The 26,320-nt window shown below is 37.1% G+C and overlaps 1 protein-coding gene across 6 annotated transcripts in view; it reads left to right on the plus strand.

Moving 5' to 3' along the window:
• Window positions 1-25,731, plus strand: part of FLRT2 (fibronectin leucine rich transmembrane protein 2) — a 65,519-nt gene extending 39,788 nt beyond the window's left edge. For 5 of the 6 annotated variants that reach the window (XM_015630669.3, XM_015630671.3, XM_015630668.2 and 2 more), the window contains exon 2: window positions 13,240-25,731. In XM_015630669.3, coding sequence (XP_015486155.1) covers window positions 13,650-15,635 — 1,986 coding nt within the window. In that variant the 5' untranslated portion in view covers window positions 13,240-13,649 and the 3' untranslated portion in view covers window positions 15,636-25,731. The remainder of the gene's footprint in view (window positions 1-13,239) is intronic. The other variant, XM_015630666.2, reaches the window with a different exon arrangement.
• The last annotated feature ends 589 nt before the right edge of the window (window positions 25,732-26,320 follow it).

Raw genomic sequence — 26,320 nt, forward strand, 5'->3', positions numbered from 1 at the left:
GTTGTGCTCACCCTCTAGTTCAGACCATAAGATATGACTGAGTAAAACAAGAAATTCTCAGCTGAGACCAGCAGTCCATCTCAGTGTTTTGTCTCCAGCGAAGACAAGAAATTGTTGGAGTTGCTTTTGCCATCCAGCTTCCCCCTGTACCCACCCAGAAGTGCCTGAAATATTTGGAAGTATTTATATAGTGGAACTATTAGAGGGGTCACCCCTTTGTCTTCTCTTTAAGGGAACTTATTTAAAGACCAATAAATTGTGGAACTCTTTCCACAGAAATGTTCACTTCACTATCTGCTATGTAAAGGAATACTTTTTGTTTCCTGTTTTATATCTTACTAATTTTAATGAATATCAATGTCTCTTTGTATTCAAAATATGATTTTTATGCAAAAATTTCTTAATTCAATGCTTCTTGTGAGGCAGTGTGAGTCATAATCTTCCCAGGTCAAGGCTGGTATTTGCAGTTAATTTGCTGCAGGTACCTGTTCAAATCACCTCACATTTTCTTTTGTTCCAGTGCAGCTCAGTGATTTGTGGGAAGTGAACTCAGAAAGTGACCTAAACAGCCGCAGTGAATGTGTTTAAACATTGACATGTGCTTAGTCAGTCCTTATCTGTGCTTTGAAAGTAGCTGGATATTGGTTATAGTAATGAACACTATGCTTTGACAAGATTTCCTCCTTCATATAAGCCTTAAGCAGAAGATTTGAATATTTTTATTTTTTTTTAAAGAGGGCTAATGCTTGAAATTCTATATTTTCAGTGAATATAGAGACAGGTTTTTATTTCTCTTGAATAAAGGATGGTTTTCTGTTTCACTGGAACAGAGGGCAGTATCTCCCAAGAGACTCAAAAGGCTTGAAGATAGCTGCTGCCAGGGTGGGTTAGTTTGAGCATGTGTTTGGATAGAGCATGTGGCAGCATCTCTCACAATGTATGGTATTAGGAAGTACAGTTTATTTTGATTCCAATAGGAAGGAAATAATTTCTAAAATAACACCTTACAGTAAACAGACTCAACTGTGGTGGGCTGAACTCATATGAAACAATAAGTGTTATCCATTGGAATAATGGTAGCTGTTTTATTTTTGTCCTTTACTACTTCACACCACTTTTTGAGTGAAGGTCAGTTATTTGCTGTAACGGGTCAGAGACATCTGGATGAATTTGGAGTGAGATGTCTGACAAATTCTTACCGAATCCGAACTGAAGGTGTATGGGAGTGGTGGTGGTGATGGGTGAAGCCTCAGATGGCCTCCCCTCTTCGTATTTATTCTAACTGTCAGTGTCACTTTGTTGTTGAAGATTTCTACATAACACAATGGAGATGCAGTAGCCCCAAGACAGGTGGAATAAAATGGGATTTGCACTATAAGGAAATTTCCTTTGTATAATCAAAGCAACGTCTGCAGTTACTCAGATTCTCAAAATCCTTTTTCCAGGCTGCTTATAGATTCTTCTGCCATTCATGTCTCCATAAAGCAGAGGAGTTTGATATTTTTCTTCACCTCTCTGCTTCCACGTACACATGTACCTGTCTGGTGTATGCAGTGGAGCTGGAAGGTGCAAGCCCATGCCTGCTGCTATGCATGTAGCAATAGCAATATTTCCATGGCCATCAAAGTTGATTTGCTTTTAAGTTCCCTTAATTTATAACCCCCTATAAAAAAAAGAACGTGTAGAGGTCAGAGCAGATGAGCAGAGGTAATATTGCTGAAAATATCATGGATTGCATGTAATGCTAACACTGTCTTTATCAATGGGTTATGCCAACTATACACCTTATTAACAGAAGTGTATGTGAGGAACCTGTGCACTTAGTATGTAAAATTTTGGTGCAGACATAAATCAAAATCCAAGATTTCCCATACTTACAAAGGTACATCTATTAGTGACCTACCTCGGTTTTTAGTACAAGGAAAAACCCATCAGCAAATCCCCAAATCCAGCAGCAGATCTTTATATGTAGTTCATTTAAAGTACCCAGAGGTCTGAATAGAAAACATGAGTGTCTTCTTATTTGATTCATGCAGTGACCTGAAAAAAATAGAGTGCTCACAAACAGAAGAAAACAATAATTGCATTTTTGAGCAGGCATATTTTGCTGCCTGTAGAATAGCTTAAAACTCTATCTCACTTTTTCTTTATATATTTCTCCCTCTGGCCCTCTCTCAGGTTTTCTTGTGCTCTGCCTCTCTGCCTTTCTGAACTCATTTGAGATGTCCAGTTTTGCATAAGCACAAAATGCTGATAATACTGTTGTGATTCCTTGCAATAGCAACTGTGCTGAAAATAGCACATGGACACATATTGATAAGGACTCTGCTGCCTGGAATGATTTGGCACATGTCAGATGGAATGCCTTTGAGCTGAAGGCCAACTCCAGGCTTCTGTACCTCTTAGGACCCACTTAAAAACTACTAAGAGAGTTTAAGTGGTTGCAAGTCTCTTGCTGGCTGTCTGCACGTGGCTAAAAGTCACCCACCATGAAGCATTAATGGCAGAGGACTATGGTTTTTACTTTACTATGGGTATGTGTAATCTGTGGGCCTCCTGGCAATTTTGATCAACTGATCCAACCACACACAGACCTCAAAGGTAAAGGGGAGAAGTGGAAAAAGAAAGCAGAATTTCTTTCTGTGTTCTTTTCCATCTTTGTCAGGATTCGTTCAACATAAAAGCTTTGAACTTTACAGTTGAAATAAGCTTAGACAAGCTCTTTTAAAAATGTTTTAAAGCAGTTATTGAGAAAATATAATGATAGAAGCTTCAGGACAGAATAGCAGGGCTTTGTTCTGTTCTGAGCTGCTTCTTCATAAATGCACGAAGATGGCAGTCTTCCCTGTATCTACTCTGTACATTGTGGACAAAATTAGACCTATTGCCACTACTGTATCCTCCTTTCTCTGTTCATGTTCAGAAGACTTGTGATTTTGGTATATCAGGTGAAACTATTCACACAGAATATTCAGTCCTACAGTCATCAGCATGGGGCAAAAGAAAAATTGGCTGGAGAAACACATCCAGCTTCTGGAAATTATGTCAGTTTGGCTCTGCTTTGTCTGTGAGCACCTTCTGTGTTGGCAGCATCTCTGCTCCTTCAAGGAAATAGTATAGCAGAAGGAGGACTGAAAAGTGACTTAAAGTGACTTAAATCATAACTGCAGATGTAAACACCGTTTCTTCTTCTTCTCTGTCTCTTCTTCCCCAGGGAACTGAGCTGCTGCCAGAAATTAAAGGCAGATAGTAGTTTCTTGGTTGATGTAAACTGTTCCAGTCAGTGTTTAAATGTATAATCGGTACTCCTTCATCCTGCAGGAACAGTGCTCTTGCTGGCTAACACTGCCTGTATGTATCATTTTGTGATCCCTTAAGAGTTCTCATGAGATTCTTGTGGTTTTAATTCCACAGCTGAGAATCACTGGGTTAGAAATGTCTATTTACTATTTCTAGCTTGCTCTTATTTCTACTTGTTCCTAAAACTTAAGCTGCCCCATGTTAAACTCTATCCCATGCAGCCTTCTTTTCTCAAAGAGCTTTCAAGGTTAAAGGGGAGATCTGAATGGCTCTTGGATAAAGGTAGTAGTGTACCCTTTCACTAAACAAGAGCCAAATCAGGTCAGAGTGCCAAAAAGTTTGCTCTCTGTCAGAGGAAGACCTGGGATTCTGCTCTCTGTCTGAAACAAGACTTGGGGAGGATTCACATCCTCATTGCTGCAAAGAAATTCTTTAATCCTACCATAATTTCTTCAATCCTTTTAATCCTGAGATGCTCATATTCAAAGGATATGCACTTGACCAGAAATACTAAAAAGAGACAAGAGGACTCTCTCACTGAAAATAGTTATTATCATAGAGTTACTGGAATCTTGAATAACAATTAGCAAGAAATAAATGGCAGAACCAAATAAAAGTAAGGTAAAAAAAATCTGTTAATGGTCCGTAATGCTCTTGGTAAACTCTTTTCTCCTACTGCCCCAGACGTTTCTTTCCTCTCTGTACTCAGAAAAATCACTAGGTTTACTGGTGTCCAGATAACCAGTGTATGGATTTTTCTGTATTGCTATAAGACAGTTACAGATGCAGCTGTACCTTTAGTGGTTTATATTACTGATTGTCTTTTCTGATGACACGTAGGAGCACAAGTTGTTGCCTGTATGAAGTGCTGTGTCATATAGGGTGCAGTGAGATTATTGCACTTTCTCCACCTGTGCATACAGAAAAGTGTAATTGGATCACTGGGAAAAGATAACAAATCCAGATCCCAAGGCTCTTGTCAGGCACTGTTGATGCTGAGATATTGTACAGTTGATAAATAATTCAGCTATTTAGCTGAACAGGGATTTCAGAGGCTTAGCTGTACATTCTTTATCCATCATTTTAATATCTTCCCCCTTTGCTGTTAACTGGCTATCTGATGGCAATGATTTAAGAAATTTGTTTGATAACCTTCTATTTGCCTGTTACAGGGACTGTATCATATAAGCGAGATTTGTTCTGTATCTGGGGAACATCTTTTGTTCACTGGCCCCATAAGTGACTGTACCATACCTGATAGGTTCTCTGAAGCAGAAGTTAAGAGTGTAAACAACTTTATTAATCTTTCTTGATAGCTCCTTAGAAGTGTTTATGGAGTAGTTCTTAGAGCTGTGAAGGAGCAGCATGCTAAGTAATATTAAAATAGGAAGGAGAGATCTCCATCTGCCTTTGTTGGAAAGATGAACGTATGATGACACTTTCAACTTTATTTATACTGAGGTGCCTAAGAAATTGAGGGGCAGCTCCTGCCATATTTTCTCTCCAGCCCATATGCTACAAATATGGAAGACAAGAATATGACAGCCCACGCTCATTTTCCTAAATGAACGATACCCCACAAGGTAATGTGACGCCGTTCAGGATCTCATCAATGATGTAGCACCATGCAACACATTTAAAATGTGTCAAAATGTTGTCTCCAAAGCAGCAATGTTTAGCCACTTAGGTCACTAAAAGCAGCTTTTTCAAATTCTCCACAGACATTTTGCCAGGCTGCCCACATATCTCTAGATAAAAGCAAACTGTTTGCTTCACAGTGTAGAATAATTTATAGGTAGGGACCAATTTGCTTGCAAAGAAGCAGCAGGTTGCCATTATTTTTTCTTAGTAGAAAATGCATTATGCTAACCACAGTACAGAATGTATGTGTTCCAAAAGGGGAATTATTTGAAATTAGTTTAGTGTTATTAGTTTTTCACAAGCAGTCGTGTCTGGTTTTGCCAAGGAAAGCTGCAAGCCCTCTGGAAAATGGTCAAGAAGGCAAAGAAAGATTATCTTTCTATTTCTTTCACTGTGTTAAGTGCAGCTGTCCAGAGGCAGATAATTCCACAACAATTTTTGTGGTTTTAAATTGTGGAATGTAAACACTATTTTACAAATGCTTTTATGAAGTGGAATTGTGTCCAAAATTACGTTTTTGTGTAAAAAAGTCGATTTTTTATTCTTCCTCTACTTTTTTTCCCCTCTCTGTCTTTGGTCACAAAGGATCAGGAAACATTGGACCTCAGGCACATTTCCTATTGAAAACATTATCAGAACTGACAAATCTACACACAAGTTTTTTGCTTCAGTGAAACTATATATTTTAATGAAAATGTGTTTTGTTGAAATGTTCTGGATGGCTCCTCACGTGAGATTTTTTTAATCTGCCACTTCCAGCTTTCTCAAACCAACTTCACATCATCACATGTTACATTGATGAGTTTATGGAGTCCTAGATAAGATCCATCAAAACTATTTCACCCAAGATATGAGAACAGCTTTTGGGGATGAAAGACTGGGGAATTAATTTACTGCCATACTAAATAGATTGTTCTCACTGTTTGACAAATTTGTTAAGTTTTGAACTCTGCAGCATTAGACTGGTGAAAAATTAGAGTAGGCCTTGAGGCAAGGTTAATAAAGACACCAATAACCCTTTGCTAGTAGGTGCAATACTCCATTTAATATGAGTCCTGGAGGTGATCATCTGTTCCTCTTTGCCCACTGGAGTGAAAATATGATGGTCACCATCTGGAGTAATTTTTTAGCAATCAGCAATTTTATAATGAAAGCAGAGATATTTCTTTATAAAAATATGCTTGAGCTATCAATGACTTTGGGCTGCCTTGAAGTCCTACACAGCTCAGAAGCTCACATTGGATAAAAACCTGGAGTTCTGCACCTTTTCTTCTTCCTTGTGTTCTGTGAGGGTGTCCTGTCTGCTCATGTAGAGGCAATTAAAGATTTTGCTTTTTAATTTGACGTGTGTGTCCTCAGTAACTTGTACTCTAACAGTTACAATTAGTTGACATACCAAGCTTGGATGTTTTCTGTTAGGACTCCACAGGCGGGACATTCTTAGTGGGCACTTTTCCATTTCTAGAATGCCTAAGATGAAATTATCAATAGAAATTGGTCCATGCATGATAAATTCATGCAGACAGTCATTCAGATAAGACTGGATGATATGACAAACCAAAACATGAATGGGTACATATATTTTCTACTAGACATTCTACAGTATTTCATTTATGGGTTTTATCACTAAAAAGAGTCTTATTTTTAAGACTATTTAATGACAAAATTTTTATTTACCTATGTGTGCACGAGCAAGGATATTTTTCTTTTGCCAAATGATTTCAAACACAGTTGTTTCTGGGCTCAGAGGTCTGTTAATTTTCACAGGTGAGGTAGTCTTGATGAAGTTGTGCAATGTCAAATTTTCAGAATAACTTCCCTCTGTTACAGTTCAGTAACTGTTAAACACAGGAATGGTGATAACATTAGTCTAGGTAGTCTCCACACCTGAACTTTGGCACTTCAACACCCGTTTCTGGAGGACTCTGAGGAGCTGAGCAGGGTGTGTCGTACAGCGCAGAGCATGACAAGATGACCGGCAGCCTTGAATTCATGGCCCCACCTGAGGCACTAATGCTATTGATCTTGTAGCTATTTCAGCTCTGCTTCCTGGACTGCAGCAGCCACTCCAGTGATTATGTCTTGTAGTATGTTCTCTCTCTTGACCTGTTACTGGTTCCTGTTAACGTGTGCAAGGAAAAATCTATTCTACCTAAGCTTTCCCTCCTCAAAAAACCTATATTTTTTCCATTATTTATTCTCTTTTCTCTCCCACCCTTTTACCTGCCTTCTAATGCCTATGAAGTAATTCCACTCTGTAGCAACCTACAAGTAAAAAAGTCTTGAACTATGAATCTGGGAATAGCGTTTTTACAAGACTACATGGACATTAATTTTCCCAGTAACAAAGTCCTGTACAACTCAGTTTGTCAGGTATGTAACAGTCAAGTCAGCAGTCACAGACAACTTTGAGGACCGAGTCTGTGCATGTGTGTGAGGACAAAGTGGGAAGAAAACAAGTCCCACATTTATTTATTTATTTGTTTATTGAGGGAGAGGAGGTTTCCTGCTGGCTTAGCTCCCTCTCCTGGCAGTCAGGAATCGGGCTGTATCAGTCCTATTGAACCTGTACACTACCCAGATTTCCAGAGATAGATCTCTTCTTCACTGTAATAGCCTGCCTTTTACAAAGGGGTTTCCTCAAGCCTGCATCCTTCTGGGCAGTGTGTCTGCATAATATTTTGTAGGGATGTAGCTAAAAAGAGAAAAAAGGCTTGGAGGACCAGAAGGTTACAGAAGCACCAGAAAGAGAAGCATGGAAAATTATGTCTTTACACCCATTGTTGCAAAATGTACCGCTCTCTAAATTTTTTCCTGTCTCCACCAAGGCAGATCCAAATCAATTTCACTTGCATCCTCAGGCTGCCTGATCTGAGGTTTTGAGAATAATTATAAATGCAAATTGAGAAGTAAAACCAGAAACATCCTGATCAGAGTAGAAAAATGCACAAGAGTTCAGATGTGTACATTTGCTGAATCATTTTGCTAACAATATTGCAAAGACATTAATGCCCTTCTCTGCCAAAATCAGTTCATATAGATTTTGTTGTGTGTGTAACAGTGTACAGAAACACTCCAAGGTTTCTTTCCTTCCTATACCAGCTACTGATCCATATCCTGCCATCAACACTCACTTTAGTAGAGGGCACCAAGGGTGGTTTCTTCCTCTCTGTCTCATTTTCTTCACCTCTTTTTCTTTCTCCTTACCTCCTTTTCTTACATAATACACACCCATAGCTATGAAGCAGCCAGAACAGCAGGCATGCAAAAGGGCTTCCTGTAAAAGTGTTTTGATTCCTTTGGGTCATTTTCCCCATGCCTTTCGTGCAGAGATAATAGACTCATATTAAAATTTGAACACAAAGTTCAACTCCAAGTAACTCATAGAGAAATTAGTTCAGCAAACCATCACCCGAGGTTTCTAATCACTTAAAAAATACCAACCAAAAACCAACCAAAAAAATGCTCCAAAAAATAAACCACAAGGATATTTATTAATGTGTACACTCACAGATATGAACTCATATGGAAAAAAGGCATTTGCCAGGTATTATTCTGTAATTTTTCTTGTTACCAGTTGATAGATACACAGGGACATTTTTCTTGAGAACAAGGAACTCTGTACTAGATTTCATACAAATGGAATTAGATTTGTTTTCTGTTTGTCATTCAATTCCAGACATAATAGCCTTGTACTTACTGTATATTATAATTACCTGGAGTAAGATTATGACTTGATTATAACCCTGGTCTTCAGTATAGCCAAGAAAATTTATGCCAAATGGTTCAGTGCTAAATAAGAGTCACTGACTGGTAATAGTGAAAAGAATAAGTATGACCATTTGGTTTTGGTTTTGTTTGCCTTTCAATTTATGTTGCATGGCACTCAGGTCCAGATAAACGGATGAACTGCTGGGAAAAGTGGTGCTAAATGATTAGACTGTTAGGAAAAAAAAGGCCTTGGATTCCTTTGACCTATTTTTTATTATTTTCAGGATTCCTTGAAAGAAAGAATAGCCAAGTATTCTTAATTTTATTATCTCAGAAAAATTTATAGCCTTAATGTAAACCATGTCTAGGCTAATGAAGACAGACAACCTGGCTTTAGCAGCACCTCAAAACTCTGTGCTTATGGGGCTGTAAGTGTTTAAATGCAGGCTTGGTTCTGTATGCTGTCTTCTCTCTTTATTCTCTTTTATCTTCCCTGAGTATCACTAGGTTCTCAGGTAGTCACAGGGACCTTGACTACACGTTTGGAAGACTGCAGAATGAAAAATGGTAAAGTTGGTTCTAAGGGCAGCTTTGGAGATTCTTTAGACAGCATAGGCAGAGCCACTGAGGAAACATACCAGTTAGTGAGGTAGGAAAAAATTCCACAAACAGACTACTAGTGAGTTGATTTTTTTTTCCCTAGATACCACACACTTGTAATTGAATATCATTTTCAGTAATATATTAATTATTTCATGGCTATGCACAGCAGGGTAACAAATGCTGGAAGTTGTATGGAGAACTCTGACCAGTAAAGGTACAAATATTAAAAAACTTTCACCTTACCAACTCACAGCCAGATGTTTCAACCTTTAAAATATCTTTAATCAAAACACCTTATCTTTTATCCAGTACATAAAGTCAGAATTTTTCTTTTCCAGCTAGCATCAGTTATGCCAAAAGGGAATTTAAACAAGGCAGGTTTAAAAAAAAGTCAGTGAGATAAAAATGTTGATCAGAAATGCATTGTAAGTTATTAAATTAAATATTTTCACTGATTGCAGGAACTGCTAAGCCAAATTTTCAGACTTGGCCACCTAAAACAAGTGCTATTTTCTCATCTATTTCAATGTGGTTTTCTTAACTTCATTGTATCATTCCTTAAATCCAAATGGGATTTAATATCCTGGCAGCAGTAAGGCAGGAAATGTCTTACACACTTAGAAGACATAACTTGTGTCTAAGGAGGATATAGTGAGAAATAATAGAAATCAAGTGTACATGGGAGGATATAGAAACAAAAATTACCAAATTGGTGATGGACAGATGTGTTATTATTGAGGCATTTTCTTGTTGATTTTTTTAATTTTAATTGTGACACTTGACTTTTTTCCTACCTAGATTGGGTTATAGAACTTTTTGACTTCAACTAAGCAAAGTTATTCCCATTTACAGCTTGTCAGTCAAGTCCCAAGATTTACAACCACAACAGCTAAGGAATGTCTTTAATTCCTGCATTTCCAAATTTCTACTTCTGAATAAAAAGCAGTAAGGTTGAAGAGAGACTCAATTTAGTATTTGCAGTTATATTGAAAACAGCTTGCTTTAGAAATCCAGCATGCCAGGAATGGTCAGGGCAGCTGAGTGACTCTACTGGCCTTCAGTTTTGGCAGGAAAAATTTTTGAAGGAAAAATTGTTCACACTTTTCTAGCCTTTTGGAATTAACAGACAATGATTTTCCTTCAAAAAGTTGTTTTTTTTTTTTTTTAATTGATCAGATTTCCAACTCTTTGATCTTTTTAATGTCTTTGGGGTAGAGATTTCTGACACAGAGACAGAACTCACTTTTGCATTAGGATCCCTGAGATATGCTGAAAAATACAGCAACTGTGAGCCCTATTTTAAGTTAATATTAAGCAGTTGTAAAAATCTACTGAAGTAAAACCCTTTCCAAAAAAGTTTCTTAAATACATTCAGTTTTATCCTTGAATCCTCATTCTTTACCTCTGCCACACCACAGTCAGCCCTGAAGTCATAGATATCTAGTTAGATATGAACTTGTGCTTTTGCTTAATGTGATCAAGAGTAGTCCCAAATACATACAATCTGTACTGACTTTTATTGTACCAGTTTATTAAGGACTGATATCTAGAGTTTAGGATACTGCCATTAATAAGAGGACTACTTTTCTTTCCACCATGAGGGAAGAAAACATTAGGAGAGTTTTAACAAATTTCTAACAACAAAATCCATGTAACAAGAAAAGGAGAGAAACTCCAGAAGTGACTGTCCAATCAAATCTCTTTTTCTTCTAATAGCTAATGAGAAGTGCAGTGTGCTTGACTTAATTTGTTCGAATCATTACTGAAATCTTTAATTCAGGTGCCACATCTACTTATGTGAGAGGTACACTGGACTGAGTGCTAGAATGAGGTGAATGCATAAATCAGTTTAAATATGACAGTCCCTTCCTAGGACATTCCCAGCACTCCAGGAACTGCAGCTGCCTGTGCCTGCATGTTCTCAGCTGGGCTTTCTGTTGTACCCGGGAGTGAAATAAAACCTAATCAGTAGCTGGACTTGCAATCAGAAGCGAGCTTAGTGCAGAGCATTGGATCTGTTAGGAGGTACGGGCTGTCTCTGTCTCTGATGATGATGATGGAAAAGTGAGAGAGCAGCTATCATTACTCTGTGTGGTCCCAGTCATCTCAGAGGATGCTCTGCATATCCATTTTCATTTGAAAAGAGAGTGTCATGACGGATCAGAGCACTGTGATGTAGATGGGAGCCAGGCCATATTAAAGGCGGATAAACCGTCACACTTAGGCTCATGTTAGAATGTAATCCTGTTAAGAGTTTCTCTACAGTATCACGTCATCTGGCATAATTGAAAAGAAATCACTCCTGACTGAAGTATGCCTGTGAGAGTGAAAAACCATGAACAGTGGTGTACCTAATCATACTGTTTCTATAAAAGGACAATATACAGTATGGGCTATATTACAGTATTATGCTTACATACCTTTAAAATTTGCATTCATAATGATAAACAGGATTTTTCAGGGTGTCACTTTTTTATCTCCTGCTGTTTGAACCTTGAGGCTGATAGCTGATGGTTCTCTAAATAAATGCAGTAATCTACAAGTACAAGGTTGAAGGGTTATAACAATTTGGCTCCTAAGGGTGCTCTCTATAATACCAGTCCATAGGATTCCCAGAAGTAGCATCAGGGACATGTTATAAACTGTACAGCATTATCAGAAGAACAAGGTTTTATGGATGACCAAAGTAAGTTTCTTTCTGAATGATCTGGATGTTATTAAATTGTTTAAATAAATATTAAAAAAAAAAAGAAGAAGTCACCATTTTGAAACAGGATTTTTGTCACTAAAATTCCATTTTCTTGGAATCCCAGCCTGAGTTTTGATCTGGATAAAGAAAACTTGGTAAATTACTGTGCCCTGAGATCTGCACATTTTGTACTTGCCAAGGTTGATATCCTTCATTAGGTCCAACTATGTATAATGCGGGAGTAGGGGGGAAGGGCACGACAATCGTTGGAAACAGCATTTAACAAGACAACATCAAATGACACAGTACCTTTCATAGCATGCTTTAAAGAGTGGGAATTTTTGGTTATAGATCTGAATAATAAATAGTAGCTGTGAACATAAAAAGCATGCTTACAAGCTGAAAATGCACATTAAGGAACTTAACTGTACTAAAGCTAACACACTTGTTTATGTAGCCATTCACAGATAACTGTGTAGCAAAATTAAAAGCCATATCTAACCTTTATGGTTTCAAAGGAAGTGTTTTGCAAAACTGCCATAGTTTGAGCTGAAACAAAAACTTAGCAGATGTGAGCCTCTTTCACTTAGCGGAAAGCAAGTTGTGAAATCCATTGACAGCACTGTTCACATCAGAGCCAATATCAAGATGACAGTTTTAGCAAATACATGTCTTACCGCAGGGTATCTTACATTCATGGACCATACTTGTTTAAAGGACTCTCCCCATAAGTCTCTATTATCATTTTTTCTGCATTAATTTGGAGAATATATATAATGCTATTACAGAAATAGAAGCAGAATATTCCAGAGTCTGGTAGAAAATGTAAAAAACCATAGAGCGTGATTTAATAATACAGCCAAGAGTCTACTCTGTCAGGCATCAGTGAATAGCAGTCATTGAAGTCAGTGGTTCCTCAAAAGAGAAATAATTACCTGACCAAAAAATTTCCGGCTAAATGGTTTTGGTTTTGGGTTGTTTTAAGTTCTAGAATTTTAAACAGACTGTGAGAGGACAAAGTATGTAGGTATAGTATGCAAATGGAAGTAATAGATCTAGCCTTCACTGAAGTCACTGAAAGTCCTTCAGTCATTACAACGACTTTGCATCAAATCTATTTCAAGACTATTTAACAGTAATATTAAGCTAATGTTTAATATTAATGCCTTTTCTCCCCTTTTTCTCCCCAGAAATCCATAAAGAGCTCAGCCTTAGAATAGTCTTCTAATGGGTTTGATCATCCCTATTAAACATTTCATGCTATTCAGCTTTTTCTTTTCTTTTTCCTTTTACAGGCAGGCCAGATCTGACAGATAGCGGATATGAGGACTTTGCTGACATCAGAAAGCTGACAGAAACCAACAGACTTCAGTGAAATACCCCTCCAAGCACAGAGACTTATGGTAGCTTTAAAGTAACCTGTTGTTCATCTGCAAAAGACATGGCTACTGGTACCTTCAGCACACATGGAGGAAGGCAACAAACATTGTAACCTGGCTAATAGGACTCTGTTTTCCTTATCAAAAGTAGGAGGTAGGCCACTTATAAAAGGATTATTTCATGCTTAGCCTCCAGGACTTTAACTCTGGCCTGAACACTGGACATAAATAGAAGCCAGCTTTAATGACCTGAGATTTTGTTACCTGTCGGTTAGTATCGTTATCAGTTCTTAAACACTTTGGTACTTTATTTCTTTAAAGTAGAAATGGGTTCGTGGACTAAAATGTTGCCCACAGATTGGGTTCTTCTCATGAAATCATGGCTTATCTTTTCCCTGGGGCTCTACATACAGGTCTCCAAAACTTTGGCCTGCCCAAAAGTTTGCCGCTGTGACCGAAACTTTGTCTACTGTAATGAACGAAGCTTGACCTCAGTGCCTCTTGGGATACCGGAGGGTGTAACCGTCCTCTACCTCCATAATAACCAAATTAATAATGCTGGATTTCCTGCAGAGTTGCACAATGTCCAGTCTGTGCACACAGTCTACCTGTATGGCAATCAATTGGATGAATTCCCCATGAACCTGCCCAAAAATGTCAGGGTTCTCCACCTGCAGGAAAACAACATTCAGACCATTTCACGTGCTGCTCTTGCTCAGCTTTTGAAGCTGGAAGAACTGCACCTGGATGACAACTCCATCTCCACTGTTGGCGTTGAGGATGGGGCGTTCCAGGAAGCCATCAGCCTCAAGCTTCTGTTCTTGTCCAAGAATCACTTAAGCAGTGTGCCAGTGGGCCTTCCGCTGGACTTACAAGAACTTCGTGTAGACGAAAACCGAATTGCTGTCATTTCAGACCTGGCCTTCCAGAATCTTACAAGTCTGGAGCGTCTGATTGTGGATGGCAACCTCCTTACTAATAAAGGCATAGCTGAAGGCACCTTTAGCCACCTCTCCAAGCTCAAGGAGTTCTCAATAGTTCGGAATTCACTGACTTACCCTCCTCCCGATCTTCCAGGTACACATCTGCTAAGACTCTACTTGCAGGACAACCAGATAACCCATATACCACTTACAGCCTTTTCAAACCTCCACAAACTGGAACGTCTTGATATTTCCAACAATCAGCTTCGGATGTTGGCAAAGGGAGTATTTGATAATCTCCATAACCTGAGACAGCTCACTGTAAGGAATAATCCCTGGTTATGTGACTGCAGTATTAAGTGGGTCACCGAATGGCTCAAATTTATCCCTTCTTCCATCAATGTACGGGGTTTTATGTGCCAGGGACCAGAGCAGGTCCGAGGTATGGCAGTCAGGGAGCTCAATATGAATATGTTGTCATGCCCCACCACCACCCCTGGTCTGCCACTCATCATCACCCCAGTCCCAGCTACAACCCTGCCAACTACATTAGTTCCCAGCTCATCATTTCCTTCCTCAAGTAGTAAATATAACCCTCTCACTCCCATCATAGCCACACTCCCCACTGTGCCTGACAGGGAGGACAGAGAAAGGGTGACGCCTCCTTTGTCTGAATGGATTCAGCTCTCCATCCATTTTGTGAATGACACTTGCATCCAAGTCAACTGGATGTCCCTTTTTACCGTGATGGCGTATAAACTCACGTGGGTTAAAATGGGCCATAGTCTGGTAGGAGGAATTGTTCATGAACGAATAATCAGCGGTGAGAAGCAGCAATCAAGCCTGGTAAATCTGGAGCCCAAGTCCACTTACCGGATTTGTTTGGTTCCACTGGATACTTACAACAACTACCGAACTGGAGAAGACACTGTCTGTTCAGAAGCCACAACCAAGGCTTCCTTTTTGAATGGCAGCAACATCCCTTCCAGCCATGAGCAGACAACTTCTCAGAACCTAGGCTCCCCATTTCTGCTGGCAGGGTTGATTGGGGGTGCAGTGATATTTGTCCTCGTGGTCTTGCTCAGCATTTTTTGCTGGCACATGCACAAAAAAGGTCGTTACACCTCCCAGAAGTGGAAATATAACCGGGGCCGTCGGAAAGATGACTACTGTGAGGCAGGGACCAAGAAGGACAACTCCATCCTGGAGATGACGGAAACCAGCTTCCAGATTGTCTCCTTAAATAACGATCAGCTCCTTAAAGGAGATTTCAGACTGCAGCCCATTTATACCCCAAACGGGGGCATTAACTACACAGACTGCCACATCCCCAACAACATGCGATACTGCAACAGCAACGTCTCAGACCTGGAGCACTGTCATACGTGATAGTGAGGGAGCATGGGGGTCTCTAGGACAAGGAGAAAGAACTCTAGAAAAAATAAGCCCCCCAAGGATAATGAAAAAAAAATTACATTTGATAAATGTTACACAGATGCATTTATGCATTTGAATACTCTGTAATTTATACGGTGTACTATATAATGGGATTTAAAAAAAAAAGTGCTATCTTTTCTATTTCAAGTTAATTGCAAATGGTTTTGTAACTCTTTGCTTTTTAAATCTTTAAAAAAATATTGCTGAGTACTGTACAGGGTTGTACAATAAGAACCCAATGTCATGGCAAAGGAAAGAATGACTCATTCTTCAAACATTAACCACTTTGCTGTCGAAGCAGTCTGAGGGATGTTAAGTTTCTAGGTGTCCTGGAATACAGGCAAATAAGTGCATATGAAAACAGGGTCACTAGGAACAGACAAAAGTAATTCAGATAAAATGGGCACAACTCTTCTGACTTGAACCCAGCAGTTGCTGTTGAGATTCAAACAATTGGAAACACATCCGTTCCTCTTTGTTAGTTCTGCACCTCTCACCTCCAACTGAACGCTGGAGTTCGGAGCGCTGCCAAAAAAGCTACTTTCTTGTTTGATTAGTTTCCTTTCAATCTACTTGGAATAGGAAACGTGGAAAGAGCTCAGTGTCAAACTCAAAGTGACCTTGATTCCTATTTGCAAAAGTTGCTCCGAAAATTTCCACAGTGCTAGATACTTTATCTTAGAAACTGTTCGTGCTTTTTATTAGGATTTCAAAGCTTTAGGCATTCTCTGACCCTTCTTCAGTGGGAGGTGAAGGCATGTAATAGTGTGTTACAGAGGGCTGTCATTAAGTTGCACCTCTTAATGGATCAGCATTGTTGACATAGCATGTTCAGGTAAAGCCAGAGCAGGGAAATTCTGAGTGCTCCAAGCTCTGCAGTATTCATGTACACGTTCATGTAATTTGAAATCTAAAAGTGCGTATTGCTGAAAACATGCTGCAAAATATAATGGCAATGGAAAGGTTTTGCTAATAATTTGTATAGTTCAAGCTTTGTTCCACTTAACGGTCTGAGTTATCTTCATTACGGAGAAATAGGTGGGAAAAAAAATAACAAAAAGAGAAAGCAAGCAAGAAATATATTGTTAAAAAATTATTTAGTACTGGAAAGATCCCCAGGGCTATAATGAACTGAAATATGTTCAGTGGGGAAAATCATGTACAAATCTTGGTGAGTTTTGTTTGTTTGTTTGTTTTGCTTTTTTTCCTTCCCAATTAAAGTATACAGAGACTGACATTAGCTAAGCATTTGATTGACTGGGGAATTTTGAGAACACAGGTACACAGTGTCCCTCTGAATTACCCTTCTTTTACCTTAAGCATTTTCAAGTTTCCCATAATGATTCTGCTTCACAAGCAGCAGGTGGGTTTAAAATTTGCTTTTTTATACCCTCAGATTCTTTAGCTGCAATACCTTCTCAGTCCTTGAGCTTTACATGCATTATTGCAAAACACATTTGTATTAAAAACATAATGCAGCTCTCAAAATTATGTAATGTTTCAGCCACTCTTCTAAGTCATTGACTGCCAAGAACTGTAGTGGAATCTAATTTTTTGGGGGGGTTCAGTTTGCTTTTTTAATGTAGCTAATTTTCTCCTGAGTTTGGGGACAAGCTAAAGCTACATCACATTGGAAAAAAAAAAAGAAAAAAAGATAGATACAAAACTTCCCTGAGGTAGTAGTGAACCAAAGAGAAAGTTTTACAGTGATCACTTAGGGATAGACAGAAAGTTGCTGCATGTGGATTGGAAATAAAGGCTGAAGCACTTTCACAGTTGAATGCTCAGATTTTTTCACTTTATGAAGCTCCTTGTGATGGAAGAGATGGTTTTAATCCTTTCCATCTCTCATTTCACTCAACCCATTCTTGAAACTCAGCAGTATATAAGCATGTATTTTTTGCAATTCAAATCACATGATAACACTAATTTTCTGCAATGACAAAATGAACCCAGTTATGATGGCAAAGTACAACCATTTTTGTAAGGAACCACATCCTCCCACCAACAACTTTAAAAATCACATTTTGAAATTCCACTCTATATTCTATATATTTGCAATTTTTGCCAGCTATAGCAGGTATTCAAAGCAACCTGTGTGGCTACTGTAATATTTAAGTCACTAAAATTTTGCTGATTAAAAGTTTACCATGTTTTCAAATGACATAATTCTAGGTAGGAATGTCTATGCAAAGTGGAGGGTTTTTTCTGTGATCTGTTTACTGAAGATGATAGTAAGGATGATACTTTAGAGCTTTGGTTCTTGGTTTTGGTGGCTTTTGTTTGTTTGTTTTTTTTTTTGGTTTTTTTGTTTTGTTTAACATATTTTAGGTGCCACAGCTCAAAAGACAAGCAGCAAATAGTTGTGCTCCTGATGCTTCTGTTGCATGCTGGAGTTTGCCTGACATTAAGCAGAGCCAGTGATTCCCATTGGGTGTGGACATAGTATTTAATTTCAATGAAATAACTGGTTGCACATTTGGTTTCAAAAGGCCTCCTTGGAAAGTACATGCTTCTAGTGTTTTGTACTTCAATGACTGATGCAGGAGGAATCTTCAGTTCTGGACATCAGTGTACCATAGGCACCTTATTTGTAGCAATTGACTTAATTCAGGGAGTTTGGCCTGTACTGCAGGTGAATGATCCACAAGCCCAACATGATGACAGCAAATCTGGTTACTTATCAAAGAGGGTGAAAGCAGAAGGCATTGACAAACTGTTCATTTTGATCTTGAACAATGAAACACATATATGTATATTTATATATGTTGAATATGACTCACCTTGATCAAAAATTGCAATGATATTAAAGATAACATACTTTATGCTTCCTTTCAGTATGAAGAAAAATATATCAATTTGTATGGGATAAAAGATTCTTTACTATAAAGACTCTTCTGAAAAAAGCATAGCAAGCGCCTTATACTGAAATTTGTGGATAGAGCAGGGAATATTATCTAAAAAAATTTGGAGTTGTAGGCAACTGAAGTGTCATATGTGTCATTTGAAGAATGTTTCTCCCAAATTAATTACTCCTTAGCTCCAAAATATATTTGACAATGTATTTCAACCTACCATAGAATTAGGGATTTCTGAAAGTGCCAGTCACACAAACACCTGAGATTTCATTTCAGTTCCCACCTAGATAAGCATTTAGTGAGCAAATTTCACTAGGTAAAAGTATGTGGGAAAAGTCAGAGTTAAAAATGGACAATGATATTTTTGAAATTTAAAGTTTAAGATTAGTATCTTTTTCCTTGGGCTTTGTAAAAATTGTGTGATCTTCACTTAGGACAAATATCTGACCATATATAATAACTAAAGGCTATAGAGCAAAAGTGCCAAATATGTGCATGTACAACTCACTCAAAATGTTCACTTTTAAGTCCAGATTTGATCAAGTTCATTGGATCTGGGGACAAGTTATTTTTTTCAGACAAAATCTCACCCGTCTTCCATTGTGTAGTGCTAATAGTTGGCACAGATGTGCAGAAAGACTGGTGAGTAGAATAAAATAAACATTGAAATTCTGTTAAAGAAGTATCATGACACTGCTGTTACCAGTGCTTGGGTTCCTTCTAAAGACATATTTATTTACAAAGATTCTGATGGATTCTGACATTTTAACAAGTGTTCCTTGCATGTGGCTTGCTGGCAGAAACAAACATCTGATTAATGCATGGACTTCATGTTAACAGGTTCTTATTGGAATATTATTACTGAATTTCTTCATAAGAATATTTAGGGAATAAGCTATTTTGAACTGAAAATATATTAGCAGTTTTCCCTGTAAGCCAATAAAGGACTACAGTGAATATCATGTAAAACAGAAAAAATGAAATAGCATATGAAAATTGCTACTAGAGTAGTTCAGCTATATTTTTCTCTGAATCATTTTCCTTTTTTCATGAGAGCAAGTTTCTCCCTCTGAAAAATTCATTCATTTCAATTTTGCAAACAAAAGAACTTCATACATATTGATATTATTGTTTTAAGGGTTTACATAAGGCACTTTATTAATGGCATTGGAGTGAAAGTTCAGTCTCAGCTTTTGACAGTAAAGTGGTTAATTCCCATTGAATTCTACATTTATAGTATTTCTTCACCTCAAATTTAACATGGAGATATTAAAGTTTTTTTTTTTCTTTAGACCATGAGAATAATGGTTTTACACATGACTTGTCTTTACAGCTCAGTGGAAAAACAAAACAGAAGTGAGTGCCAAAACCAAAAGTTGCTGGCTCTGAACCTCATCAAATCCTGCCTGATGCTCTCTTCTAAACACAGAGATAATCCTAGGAAGCTGATGATTACTCCTTCCCTGAACTCTATTGAACAGGGCACTTTGTATCCCACATGATACTACAGGCAATATTGAAGCATTTGGCATTAAACTTTTGTACAGCAGAGAATGTTTTGCTCTTTAAAGGGACGCTGGCTAGTAGTCCATATGGAAAACTAGCACAGAAGAGATTTGGCAACCTTTTATTACACTGGGGCTCTGTGGAAATGTGCCTCGTGAGAGCTGAATTCTGATCCTCTCAGAAACAGATAAGCTACTAAACAAATTTTTATCATGAGTTGATCCCAAATATCTGAAGATGATCTTTCATGAGATTGATTTTAGCTAAGATATGCACACTTGATTCTGTTCTGTGTTTGGTATACTTTCTATCTTTAACATGGAAAAATAGATGGTTTGAAGTCTGCGTTATCTGTTTTCTGCAATCTGCCATGTTGCACGCATTGTTAACTTCAAAACCTCACTATACACTATATATTATCTTGTTGACATATTCAGTAAAGAGTTATTTAAAAAAATACAACAATCTTGCTGTATTTATATGAGCAAGTTAATTAAAATAAGGATGTGGGTATCTGAAAGGGACAAAAAATAGCAATCTTTTGTACTTTCATTCATGGAGATATTTTCAGATGTTCTACTGAAACTTCTGTCTGTTCCATCCTCTCTTCATTTTCTAAAAGACAAATATCTTCTCTCTCTCAAAGAGTTAAATAATTTTTTACCTCAGTTTCTCAGATTTAAGCTTATCTTTAAAAAGTTATCTCTTTCTAATATGCATACAGAAAAGCAATGTAAAACGAGAACAAACTGTACTCCAGTGTTTGCAATTAATAGGTACACTTCAGGAGCTACATGCCTATAAAAAATATATATGTGGAAGCTGTGACTCATTATATGCATAGCCATTTGATAAATGTGTTTGACATTCATCCATGACAATCATGAAACTGTTTTTTAATTATTATTATATATTTAATCTGTTTCCTTGACATGAAATATGATCTTTTTCCAATTCTCCCTTCAAAATTGTTCTTGAATTTTCAGAATGCACAGCATTCATACATAAGCCTTAATAAATTTTTGTATAAAGCAAATCTCATACATAGCATATATGGTAATATATACTATATATAAAGAGATGGCTTAGCTACTTAGAAATGGAAATTACCCCTCTTCTACTTCCATATACAAGAACTAATTTTTTGCTTTAACAGAAAGTGAAATGCTCAATGTTGCAAGCTATGTTATTTCAAAGCTTAGAAATTGAATATTGCTGAGTGTCACAGTTCCTCAACAAATTATCTTTGTCACTTTCTTAACCCCGAGTATCATGTAAAACCAAGGGTTGGTGTGCAATACATCCACACTTAGTCCTGCCTCTTTTTCCCTGTAAAGTCCTGCCTCCCCTCATTTGATGTTTCTGCTGGAGCACATTAGACCCTGGCAGCTAAACCTACTTAGCACAGGAGATAATGAAAATGCCAAATGCCTGCCATCAGTTATGCATTTCTGACAATGAGGGCATCATCATTTCCAATTGACAATATTTGCTGTTAAAAAAAAGAGTCAACAACCACTGACTTCATCAGGTAATCTTTTAATAACACAAAATTATTTATTGTAGAAAAGATAAGACTTTATTTTTAATACTTCTAATCTCAGTTATCTGGACTTGTTTATACATGTACAATTGTGCATAAATTTCTTGTGGAGAGGATTTAGCTACAAAGATCTCTCAAAGAAAGCACATGGAGGAATAGTTTTCATTATTGTTCAGTCAAAATTTTTAATATTCTGCTTTAAAAAGAGTTTTTCCATTGAAGAAGAGTTACAGTACCACATAGAGAAACTGCATTCCACAATTAAAGTATGTAACAAATATTTTGATTATACTTGAAATGCCACTGTCAACATCAATATTCAACGGCTGAAATTAAAAAATTACTAAAATATTTCCATTACACAGAGAAAGATTTGGTGAATTTTTTAGCAATAACTTTCATTCCTAAAAAAAAAATTAGCACATATTTATGGTGAAATCCTGACTCCATTGATTTCAAATATAAATCACAATAATATAAAACAGAAGGATTATTAAAAACATGCATTACGACACATATGTCACACTAAGTATCCCCAAATGAAATACATCAACTGAATGAGGCAGAAGGCCTAGGTCTCTCTTATGAAAAGCTGTGAAAGTTGTGAAAAAGACTGTGCAGAAAATGAGTGGGGAGATAAGTATGTGCTGAGCAGCATTGGCCAATATAAAGCCATAAGGGCATTTAAAGCCACAAACGGTCCAGTGAGCATAACAAGAATGTTCTTTATTCACATAAACACATATTTTTTCTTACAATATCATATTTTGGCTAAATTGTGACTGAAAAATGCATGCATGAATATTAAGAAAGAAAAAAAAGAGAAGAAAAAAGGGAGAGTGTTGGTTTGACTAGAAAGTCAAACAATTTAAATGACCGTCTTATAATCCTGACCTCATATATTTCCACAAGCTGCTTTGGGCATTCACAGGTCAGGAGCCAATGCATAATTCATTGCTCTCTGACTTACAATGAAAATGCTAGGAATTTCTCCCCATTTAGGAAACCTGTTAAGAAAATTCTAGAGTTGATGTGAAGTCAAGTTCTGCAGTATATGCTGATGTGAGCAATGACATTTATTCAAGCAGGACATTAGCATGTGTTTGTGAGGACTGCAGGAGCAAGGCATACACAATATTTGATTTTCAAGAAAACACTGCACCTGACAAGAAGCACGTATGAGTTATCAAGAATAGATGATTTAGAAAAACAGACAAGTAGAAACCTCAGTAAGGGGAGATACTCCATAGTACTGTAGTTATTTTAATAGTATGCAGTTAAGTGCTTTAGACAATTAAAAAAGGGGCTCATAAAAGTATTGAAGCTTTTCATATTTCCCATCCCTAGGAGCATATATTCCATTTCCAGTTCACAAGAAATTTGTTCAGACAGCTTTTTACTTACATCTTCGTTGGAGGTTAGTTTCGAAGCAAGTGTTTTTTGTTGTTTTTTTAAAAATTGGTCATGATGTTTATTTGAAGTCTTGGCATGCACTGATTTATTTCCTTGGCTATGAAGAGTTTGATAAGTAGACTACTTTGTGTGCAATACTTGCTTTCATGGGAAATAAGTATGTGCATAGAGCTTTCTGATTTTGTAATTTAACTTTTCCCTTTTGTAATTTAACTTTACAAAAATTGAGCAAATTTGAAGTAGAGCAAATTTAAACTATTTTCTGCTGTAATTACAGCAGTGGTTAGACTGCTGTTTTCTTTCTAACAGAAGACAAAATTTAAAAATACTGTTAAGAAAAATTATCTTATGGAATTTTGATATCAATTTTCAGTTGAATTAATTACTTTTCAACATTTAATTGCAATAATCATGCTGAGAACTTGAGCTAGAAACTCAGGTTTGTGGTTATAGGAACTGTAGGTTCATAGGTTCAGTTTTACAGATGATTATTAGCAGCTGCACAAAGAGAAGGGAACAAAGGTTTCTTCTTCCTTACTCAAGTATCAGATTCCTTTCCATAGTGATCAAGGAGGAAATACAGCTACTTCACAGAGATCTCCCTCAAGAAACGAGGTGGCCAGAACAGAAAGAAAATACATGCAGTCACGCCATTTCTTTGATGACTACAGAAGCTGGCAGAAGTAGAGCTAAATCATATTATAAGGGATGCAGCAGATCCAGGTGTTCTGCATCATTAAACAGGACATTTGCTTTGTCCAGGACCCTACTGAGGTGTCTTCACTTGGAGGGCTCGTGTCAAAAGGCAAAACTCATGCCCATAAGAGCAAGGAAGGATCTGGGTTTTACTTTGTTTTGTGGGTGTTTAATTACTCTTTCCTGTAAGTTCTGAAGTGCCAGCTACACCACACTGTTCAAAGAGTGTGCATCAAGGCAGGTTTGAATGGTCACATTTTTGATGACTCTCCTTTTACCAATGTAAATATTAGTGAGGTCCGTGCAGGCAAGATTCCAGTCCACAGCAGATGTGATCATTGTGTTAGCCATCAGACCAGACACTATTTTCAGTTTAGATGTCTATTACTTTTCTCCCTTATTTCTTGTCAAATTAGTTTTTTTCATAATGCCTGAAACTAAACATTTTGTACTATTGCTTATTTGTCACAGAGAAATCCTACCAATACAGTGAACCATTTGTCATGAAGTCATGATCTTCTACTGTGATATCAATTCAGTTTATATCCAGGCTATAAAAAATCCAGAGGCACCAATCTCACAATTTCTGTTGCTTTTTGACTCATTTCTTCTATGCCACATCAACCTTCTCTATCATGATTACCTTAGAGGGCAGGTTGCTGCTTGATGCCTCACATGATTATCTGATTTATTAGGGTTTACATTTAAGATTAAAACAAGAAAAACAAAGCTCATTTCTGATTGCCTGCATCTTTGGGCTGCTCTAGTAGTAATTTACTCTGTACCTGTCCACTGCACTCTTAGTTTCTCACCATTTTACACACACATAAGACACACACACACATAAACATATTCACAGTCATGCCGTATTTATAATTTTTTTTATGTTTACATACATTCAAATATTCAAATATACAAATATATGGACATATGGTATGTATATCTGTATTATAAATATGGATGTTGAGTCCATAGTGGATCTTTTGCTCTGGATTTATGCATCAATTCATATCCATGTTAGATTGTTCAAGGGAGTAAAGAGGTAGAATAGCATGATTTTTTTTTTTTTAAGTCAGTAATGTCAGTATTAGTTAAGAGCATGTTTTCAATAATTTATCTGCTTTGACAGCCTATGCATTAAAACTTGAAATTTACAGAGAAGATTATCCCAGCTCCTGGAAGCAGATAGTGTGCACCTTTTGGAATACACTTGGGAATGCTCAAAGCACATCCGAGGAATCAGTTTATAGCAGGACTGTTCTGTTTGGTCATGAAATAAAGTGTAGACAGAGGAGAAAGTGAGAGAAGGCTGTATGAAACTGAAACCCAGTATGGACAATAAGGGATAAATTCAGATATTTCTACGTCATTAGCCTTACTGAGAGCTTTCTTTGTAATTATTTTTCTCTGTGGTCTATATTTCCTTCCCTCACTTTTAAATCACTCTTCACCTTCTGCTTCATAAGAACCTGATTTTTCATACAGGATTTTTTGGAATGCCCCAAAAGAACACTTACCTTATACATGAGCAAAAGCATTTGTGTGTAGCAGCCCAAGTGGGCAGCATTCATTACCACTCATCCTCCTCAAGTCATTAATCTAACTCTTTGAAAAAGATCTTTCTGAGATGAGCCAAACAGCCAGTGTTTTCTCTTACAGGCAAAGTTAGAAATTTGGTGGGTAATGTTCTTTTAGTGTTTTACTTTGGAGTAATAGGAAATGGATTGATATAAGTAGTGAAGTTCTTTCTAGTTTAGGAAGTTCCACTAACGGACTACTCTGAACATCAAAGCTTCTTTTAGTATTTGGAGCAGGGGTGGAGAGAGAGAGATAGATTTGAAAGACAGAAATCCTGCTAATAAAAATATTTTTTAAAAAAATACAGGACAAAATATAAGAGTTCTGTTCAGACCTAGAGTACCAAACAACTGTGGTAAATATAACGTTGTAAATATTGCTTCTATTTTTTCTCTAATTGTGGGATTCATTTAGGGTTGCTTCTTATTTTAAATTACTAAATTAGTACACCATTAAAAAATCTTTGCCTGGATTGAGAAAAATTCTTTGTTTCATACATTTTCTATTCAAAATTTGAATTTTCTTTTTCCATTTTCTTCCCCAAAGAAACTAGTGTCTGCTGTGTTGCAGTGAATTTGGGAAGCTGCATGCTTATAGGTCAAAACAAAGTATCGCAGTACACATTCCTCCACCTTGCTATAGAAGATAAATTGTTTGGAAAAACATTTCTTCAAGCCCTAAAAATCCAGCAAATAGTTGGATTGAGAGAAAAAATTTAACAGTGTTTGAAAGACTGATAATTTGAAGCAGTAAAGAAATTCACTGTCAGATGAATACTTTCTTCACATTAATTCTAAAAGATGACATGTACTCATTTGAATTTAGATTTAGACAGCTGATGAAGGATAAGTGAAATAATCATAGGAAATAATGAAGTTATAAGTAAAACACTAACAGCATTTGTTTAGTGCAGTGTATGATATGCCTGAAATAACATGAATTTCCTCAAGTTAGAATTTACTTCTTGCTGCCAAATGCAGATCTGTTTTCTAATGAACACTATGACCTTCAAAACGTTTTGATCAGCATATTTCTCGTAATTA

Source organism: Parus major, chromosome 5 (genome assembly GCF_001522545.3).
Source record: "Parus major isolate Abel chromosome 5, Parus_major1.1, whole genome shotgun sequence".
Taxonomy (NCBI): domain Eukaryota; kingdom Metazoa; phylum Chordata; class Aves; order Passeriformes; family Paridae; genus Parus; species Parus major.